Source organism: Gadus morhua, chromosome 14 (genome assembly GCF_902167405.1).
Source record: "Gadus morhua chromosome 14, gadMor3.0, whole genome shotgun sequence".
Lineage (NCBI taxonomy): Eukaryota > Metazoa > Chordata > Actinopteri > Gadiformes > Gadidae > Gadus > Gadus morhua.
In genome coordinates this window covers 22,035,624-22,044,658 of record NC_044061.1, presented here as the reverse complement: position 1 = coordinate 22,044,658, position 9,035 = coordinate 22,035,624, and the positions used below count along the sequence as shown (strand labels likewise).

The 9,035-nt window shown below is 43.8% G+C and overlaps 1 protein-coding gene across 1 annotated transcript; it reads right to left on the bottom strand.

Moving 5' to 3' along the window:
- Nucleotides 1-8,860, bottom strand: LOC115558865 (calcium and integrin-binding family member 2). The gene is made up of 6 exons (XM_030377387.1): nucleotides 8,532-8,860; nucleotides 7,961-7,995; nucleotides 3,577-3,688; nucleotides 2,726-2,873; nucleotides 2,296-2,491; nucleotides 1-919 (listed from the first exon to the last, which is right to left on the bottom strand). Exons 1-6 carry the CDS (start codon nucleotides 8,580-8,582, stop codon nucleotides 898-900), a joined length of 564 nt encoding a protein of 187 aa, XP_030233247.1. The 5' UTR covers nucleotides 8,583-8,860; the 3' UTR covers nucleotides 1-897.
- Between the last annotated feature and the right edge of the window lie 175 nt (nucleotides 8,861-9,035).

Below are 9,035 nucleotides of genomic sequence, written 5' to 3'. Positions count from 1 at the left end.
CATGGAGCAAAAACACAGACAAATTGTTTATTTCAAATCTAGCCTATTAGCCCTATCATACAGAAAAGGAACAAATGTTCAAAGCATACGATTTTACAGCAGACAACAGAGCCCTTCCATCAACTGAACACCAGTTAAGTATGATTGTCATTGTGCATTGGTACATTTCACAAAATGGGGAATAACGATAACATCTAGAAGCAATTTACAATGCATCCATGCACTTCATAATGAACGATTGCATAGCTTGACGGTTTTGCCCTTAGTACTAAAGTGTGCTTTTTGAATATAGAAAAGCACATGAGTCACATAAGCCCTGTTTGTGGTTCCTCTTTGTCACGTCCACCTGGTAACTCCTCCTCCAAGCAGTACATCAAAGGAGCAGAACATTTACATTTTGAATGTTGATACACAAAACAAAAAAGCTATCTGCTATGGTGCAGAGAAAAAATCCTCTCTTATAACAAAATTATCCCACAATGAAGTAGCATGGTTTGCTTGGTTAATAATAAAGAGAAGAACCATGCAAGTAGTGAATATCTCCTTTTAAAGATAAAAAGTCATGGTCATCCCTTTAAGTACAGCGTAGATTGGCAAGAAACGCCTGTGCTTCTTGAAGAAAGAGAAGGCGTACAGGTAGACCTAGCTAGCTCTGTATCCAACAGCTACAGGACACTCCAGTCCCCTGCTATCCAGCTCCTCCTCCTGATGTCCACTGAAGGCCCATGGCTGGGCTCGGCACTGGGAAGGCCGGGCACAGGCGTGTGGTTGAGACTGAGGCCCCATCGAAGCATCTCTCTCTCTGAAATCACTGATTCCGAGGCCATAAGGACGCACACCAGCCCAGGGATCTGAGCCAGACTTCAACAAGACTCCATGGTTCCATGAGACCGCCCCTCAGATTCGTACATGGAATGTGCTGGAGCAAAAAGACAGACAAGATGAATTACTGCTACAGACAACATAAATCCTATGTTGACCATGTTACGTAACCAGAGTCTGACAGGGCAGAACATACCAGGGAATATATATTGGAGGTTCTAGAGTGTTCAACTCCCAGATTATTGTTTTTAGGTTCGATCCCCTCAGCCTAGCTGTAGGCCAATTTACAGCCAGAAAGATGTTGTTTCATTCATCATAGCATCCAACCACCCAAGTCTTTTCCGGCTTTGTCACAATTGGAACATCGATAATATTTGCTGGCTACCTATCAGGGCTCATTTGATAAAATCATGGCAACACTATTTATTACAGACCCTCGATATAGTTACACTATCAGTGATTAACGTCCCTGGTTCTGAACCCTGTCTCCAGGGCTGCTAAGCTAAGGTTAAAGTTATATTTGTCAAATACAAAGTCATACATGTACACCTAGCAGTGAAATGCTCGCGTAGCCTGCTCCTTTGACTGTGCTTGGACAAACCAGGATAAAATACACAATTATATAATACTAATATATATAGTATAAAATCCCTGGCATGTATATAAATAAATTGAAAATAGAGCAAAACAAAATACAATTTTAATCACATCTGGGTATATCAAGTTAAACGTATACAGATGATACAGTCCAAAAAACAGTATTGAATGTACAGTGCAGTATGTAGTAGGATATGGTTAAGGTGACGGTGCAGTATTCAACATAGAGGCAGTGTTACTGACGGGAGCCTGTTGAGACCATGCTGGGGGTTGGGGTGTGCGGCTCATTTAGGAACCGTACGGTGTATTTCCTGAGCCTCTCGGTATTCGCCTCACCAAAACAGTATCTCTTCTCCGACCTCAGCCGGGAGAAGAGGTCGAAGTATTGCTGGAGAGTCCGGAATGATTTTTCCCGAGTGATGGATGGATTTATGGTTACATCCAACGGGCGGCCAAATCAAGCGTCTCAGAAATAGAGCGACATTCAGTTTTACTGCAGGATTGTTTGTTCATGGTTTAGGCAGAGTAATGAAACCATATACAGTGTGGTGATGAATTGTCTGTCCTGGCAGGAAAAAACACTTTGATCCTGCAAGCACTTTATTGGTTTCTGTGGCCCGTGTGTGTGTCTGTGTATGTGTGTGTGTGTGTCTGTATGTGTGTGCGTGTGCGTGTGTGTTTGTGCATCTGATATTAATGTGTGTGTATATGCACGCACAGACATAAAGGCTAGTATCTAAAGTTATGGCTTTACTTATTCACACTATACACACACACATATACTATTCTACATTCAATTAATTGAATCTATCTGTAACCATATATTTGCATTGCTCTTCCCATCTCTCATCAACCGGACAAGCCCTCTCTCTGTACCTCAGGAAATCAGGAGCTTTGGAGATCATGTTCTCAAAGTCAGCAAAGGAGAGCTTGCTGTCCCCGTCAAGGTCCGCCTCCTCGATGGCCTTGTCACAGACCAGGGTGACCTCCTCCGGGGTCAGCTCCCCTTTGGTCAGCTTGTTAATGGTCTTCTCCAGGTCCTCCTTACAGATGAAGTTGTCCCTGTTGAAATCTGGGCCACAACAAGTAGAAACCCATCAGCCACACCCTTGGCTTCTGCACAAAACGTTTCTGCCGAAACCCACTGAACCCAATAACGTCAGTTATGTTCAGCTGTAATGGCATTTGTTTTTTATAAGGTCATAATCTAATTGGAGATGACATTTTACACAAGTTGAGGTGATGCATCATTCCCCGTTAAAGTGTTGCATCACTGAACACACACAGGCACAACCACTTTGATTACCATATATCTTGAAGGCGTATCTCGTCTTGAGTTCCCTCGAGGACGACTCACACAGTGCCGAGAACATGTCGACAAAGTCGTTGAAACTCAGATCCCCCTGGCCGTCCTCAGAGAAAGTCTGCACTATCCGGTCTCTGAAGGGATTTTCCTACCAGTGACAGAGCAATATGGAACAATATGTCTGAAACAGTACTAAACAAGATAAATATGACAATGCTGTTAATACTAAGGTTAGAGTATACATTATCTAAAAAAATGAGTGCACATAAACGCATTCTGTCAGTCTTTCTAAATCATGCACACAAGCACAAATACACATTATTATGCAAGCACTAATCATTGAACAAGAAACCACTATTAAGTGTCATCTCGCAGAAGCTTATCTTCTTTGAGTCACCCTTGGAGATATCATAAAGGTCCCTGTGTTTCATTGGCAAGACTGGCCCTGTTTATATGAGACAAAATAACTATATTCTCCATCGTTTTTTAATTTAGATTTGTTAAAAAAAAGAATCTGTTTGCACAAATGGCACATCCTGATCACAACTGTCTAAGCCTGTTTAGCTGTAGGCAGAGATCCCTACTTGATATGCACACACATACAGGTTTGTGTACCGCAACCAATGTTAACATAGTGACCGAGTACCAGTTATCTTTGCTTTGGATAATGCAACGAATCCTGTTTGATAAAAGTTAGCAATGTCTTTGACCAGTAGAACATATTTCTCATCAATCCAGATTGAATGTAGAGAAAGAATCTCTCCTTGCACTGCGATCACACAACATTTTTCTTGACTTGAATATGGGGTGGGAGGTGATCTCCTATCTAAGGCCCAATCTCCCAGCAGTACCTTCAGCTCAGGCATGCTGACGAGAAGCGAGAGGGGCAGCTTGATGTCCGGGTTGTTGGTATAATCCAAGGGCACTAAATGTGGAGCCAGCTCACGGTATCGACCATGTAACCTGTAACACACACATACACGCACAAACACACAGACACACACATATTAAAGGGATACGCCAGGGGATATTTAGGTTGTTTTCAGCCTGTCTTCAGGCATGTTTTCTTTGTCCAAATACCCTCTGTATTTCCCTCATATGAACAGGAGCTGGGCTACTGTTACTCAATGGTCAATGGAAGCGGCTAGGGGAAAGCAAATGCTTACCCAGTGTGCTCCCCTTTTGCACAATGTAATGATGAATTTGGAATTTAACAACTTATCTGAATCTGGCTAATACAAGAAAAGGTATACTTGCAGATATCTCAGTCTATGCTAAAATAACTAAAATAAGTAATTGAATGACCAAAAGTGAAGAAAAACCAAATGTGAATGAAAACTAAACAAATAAGTACAACAAAGGTCAAATCTATTCCTTCGTCCACGGCAGGTGTCTGGAGAGGTAAAGCAACTGTAGCCTCGTCTCCGGGAACTCGCCTACCGAGGAGGACAACATTCTACCTGTGGGTCTGCAACTCAGACTCACTGCAAATTAGCCTTATCGTCCTGGCACTCAGCCCAGCCCTGCCTTCATTATTTCTCATCATAGTGCCATAAAATCTAGTCTGGCTCAGCTGCAGCTTTGTCTAGCAGGTGGAGGGGGGTGTGTGGTTGTAATGTTGCTGCCCAACCAATATATAGTTGCAAAGTGGGCGGAGCTATATTGGGTGTTGGACGTAAAAAGAACATCGATTTCAGCCATTTACACTTTTTGTTACGGGTTTGTTGCAGTTCATGAAAGTGTTGTTAAGCTAGCCCTGTGTGACTATTCAGGCACTCATTCATTCATTCATTCATTCATTCATTCATTCATTCATGCATTTAGCAATGAATATCATTCTGGCCTTGGCTGCGAGGCAATCCATTTTCAAATATGGGCATGGCCTTAACTTAAACACCAGCCAATCAGATTTGAATAACTGAGTAACCCTCTGGCTCTCTTTGCCCTTGTTCAATTTGATTGGAGGTCAACCAAAAACATATGGTCTACTGAGAAAAGCCATCCCTGCAGATTTCTATTCATCTTTATATCGGTTAAACCTGTTTTGGTTGCTCCATAGATTTCTCCACTCTCCTTGGATGCCAGCATTTATTGCATTTCTTTGCGGCAGACTGCAATGTTCCTTACTCATCATTGTGGAGTGTGCGGTGTTGAGGGCTGGTTAAGGCGGCCTCAGCGGGCCCGTCTCGAGACTGAATAGGCTCTGGGGCTTGGTGAGGCTGCATGGTTGTGTTCCATTGGGCCATCAATGCACTCAGGTTAACGTTCTCAGGCTGCCACACAGGTGTCCAAGTCCAAACCCAAATGCTTTAAAGCAAACAGTTATGTACCATTTGAGAATGCACTATTCCAACTCCCTCCTGGAGAGCTTATTTAACCGTTTTTTTTATTGTGTAAGACGCTTTCAACTTGCTCGAGGCCATGCTGATCGGCAGGAAAAAGGCGAATGGACACTGGCGAGATCAACATGGTGTAATAAGGCTAATGTAAAGCAGTCCAAACGAGGGTCTTAAACATTCTTTCTCTACAGGATATATCAAACGTTTATTTAACACTGTTCAATTGCACACCGTTTGGCGTTGAGATATAGCTAATGTCGTACCTGCAATACCCAATTACACACACTCACACTCACTCCGCTGACCTTTAACCAAATGCCTTTTCCATTAAATCCTTTCATGGGATGCACCAGCTTTTACCGCTGCCTCCTCAGAGGCACGCGCTTCATTGCGGCCCCCATAAAGGCACTCACCAGGAAATCATTCGGTGAGGCAGAGCTTGCATTTGAGGAGAAAAAGCAACGCTTCAGCACAGCTCACGTTTCGAAGCCCTCTGACCACCACTTTAGGTTGATGAATCTGTCTTCAGACGTCAGCTCATTCTTCTCCCCCTGCCCATCGTGCACCCAGAGCAAGAATCCTGCCAGTTACCATCCAGCCTCCATTGTCCGCTACCTGCTCTGTCCGCTACATTTACATTTAGGGGATTTTGCTTACGCTTTAATCCAAAACGACTTCCAACCATTCATTCACACATTCACACACCGATGGCGGAGTCAACCAAGCAGGGCGACAACAACCGGCTCGTCAGGATGCAGTCAGGGTAAGGTTTCTTGCTCAGGGACACCTCTTCATTCAGCTAGAAGGAGCCGGGGATCGACCTAGCACTCTTCCGGTTACCAGTCAACCCGCTCTACCGCTACGTTCCACTACCTATGCTAAGATATGGTCCCATATCTCTACAGTCTTCATTACCAGTTTACCTCAATGAGATGATTACACCAGTACTTTGGTCCAGTGGACCAAAGTGGCAGATTTGGTTTCAGCCCTCAAACTCGAGGATGTCTGATGAGGTACAGACCGATGCTGTTCTGGGAGAAATAATGGATGCATAGTTTTTGTACGCCGATGCAGGCGCTACTGGAAAATAACCCGTATTTCCCTGCATAAAGGTCCAATGACATGCCACCAGGTGAGAGTGCGATTAGCTAATCAAGCAAGCTTACAACCTGATAGGCTGATCATGATGGACGCCCTAAGCCATCGGTCCTATTGAAGCCCAGAGACACATCTGGCTGGCAGTGATATATCTCCCTCTAAAGGTGGAGCGGCTTACATGGGAGCATCATATAATTACCCGCATGCAAAAGGCAGCGAAGTAAAAAGAGACTAAAAACTGCTTACACTGGGTTGATGATTTGGTATAGAACATGAAGCTCGGATCCAGAATGGCAATTGAAAAGGAGTGAAAGGGCTTCTTAATGAATAGAATATGACGAAGACTTGGGCCAACAGAATACCAGCCGAACATCATTCATTAATGAAGCAATCTGCAGGCGTAAATCTTATTCAGTCTTGCATTAAGAACAACCAGTGTCCTGCACACTTAAACTAAACAAATTGCGGACTGCTGAAACAAAGATCCGTCCAACATCCCGCACCCGTACAGCTTTCCCTTGGCAGCTGGGGTGAGCTCATCCCATAATTCTGATTGGACGTGCACTGGCAACCCTACAGGGTTTTAATGGCTTTAGAATACTGAGACCAGCGAAAATAACGGCAGAGGCTAGCGATACATGCCCTTCGAGATGCTCCAGGAGAAGGTAGAGCAAGAGAGAGTGTAAGGGGTGCTGAGAGCAGGGGGGGCCGGGGAGAGGGGGTCCTCGGGCAGTATAGAGACGGGGAGAGGGGGGGGGGGGGGGTTTCTGTGGGGGTGCAGGGGACAGTGAGCAGGGAAGATATGGGGAGCGCAGGAGGGAGAGGGGGTTGCTGGGGAGGGCAGGGGATAATGGGAGCAGGAGGGGGAGAAGGGGACGAAGGGCGGCGGGGAAACGCAGGGCAGAGGGCAGACTGTTCTCTTCTCGCTGTGCAGTGTTCATTCTGAGATCGGACGGATGATAGAGAAGGTTAGCAAGAGGGAGAGAGCATGAGGGCGAACAGTGGTGATGACACCGACGTTATGGGGTCAGGAGAGCACATCTACACTCATTGGAAAGTCACGAATGGGCGGGCATGATTATTTCTTATGTAACCTTACACACGCACGCACACGTACGCGCACACACTCGATTGCTGCTTGCAGTAATCCATTGTAGTCCAAAGATAACGTCCACTTCTGAGACAACAGTGGGTTTCAAATATGGGAGCCAAAGGTCTCATTGCAGGAGGACATGCTGAGCTTAGTGATGGTTGGGCAGGCATGGCCTCTTTCTGTTCCTCTGCTTCCCACCACAAGGTTGACGTGTCCTTTCCAGAGGAAGGTGTAACCCTGTCCATCCTCTTTAGAGGGCCGTCCCCTTCTTCCAGGAGCCTGGTGTCACTCAACAACTTCAAAGCGCGTCTGACCCACAGCAACAAGAGCAGTTCTTCTATGTCAGGGTTTGACGTTTGAGAGTTCCATGTCGCCGGTTTAATAGTTCATACATCGTTTGTGTTTCGACCACTGATACGGAATGCCTACCTTACCCGATAGTTAGGGTAAGCTGGTAGGCCTGGAGCCACAAGGACAACCATTACTGTGTGTGGCACTGCAAAAATACATACGTACATCATGCATACGTACATAAAGAAACAACACAAAACTAGCTCCAGGGATGGGCAAGTTTAATAATAATAATCACAATCATATATTTTTTATTATTGTTATTATTATTATTATTATTATTATTATTATTATTATTATTATTATTATTATTATTATTATTATATAGTACATAAACATACAATGCCAACTCACCGTAGGATCTCTTTTCGGGGAAAGAAAGTGCAGTCCTGCAAATACAAGAGCAGTCCAGTCAGACTAGGAGGATAAATACACCAGAGGAAGTAGAATGGAGGCCAGTGCAGATATAGATGATATTCCAGTTGATCAGGGAACATATAAATGATATTCCAGTTGATCAGTGTACATATAGATGATATTCCAGTTGATCAGGGAACATATAAACGATATTCCAGCTGATCAGTGTACAGATAGATGATATTCAAGTTGATTTGCTTTCCTCAATAAACAGCAACAGGAAAGACAAACAAGGTTTTCAAGATTGCTTGAATGAAGAGAATGCTAATATTATATGACGTTATATTATAGGCCTATATTTATCAGACAAGATAGAGTAGTCGACACAATCAACGAGGGATAAACTGTTAAAGAAAACATGCCCCCATGCTTTTAATAAGTGATATTGATTTGTTTCACGGTAAACTCTAAAGCCAATGTATATTTTTATGATTCCCGGGGAAGCGCCTAGAAGATGAACGTCTCTGTAGAGCCTAATAACACTAAGGAACAAACGACAGGATCTCACCTGATAGGCTTCGAACTGTTCATCGGTAAACGTTGTTTGCTTGTTACCCATTCTAGTTGAGTGATTTTTCCATCACAGAAATGCATCACATCGGAAATTCGTTCAGACTAGCATCCTTTTATCTCACAGAAAATGATGTGACGTTGATAAAGGCGTCTGAAAATAACTGGTCAAATATCGGATTCTTCAAACGGAAAAATGAATAAATCTTGTTATATATTGGACGCTCCCTTTCGTCAAAGAAAAACATCCTTTTTTACGCATCCGTCCAAAGAGGTGGCGCGGGTACCAGTTACGCCTTGCTGCTCGTTAGGAGACTACAGGGGATGTTGCAGTCATCGTCGATGATACAGAGCCACCAGGCGGCAACTCCGCAACTCTCCACAGTGCAGGCCGCTCCATTTATATAAAATAATACAATTATATTACATATAACTATGTTAGACATAATTATAATATACAATACTTTACACAATAAAAAAAAGTGCTAAATCGCATTAACAT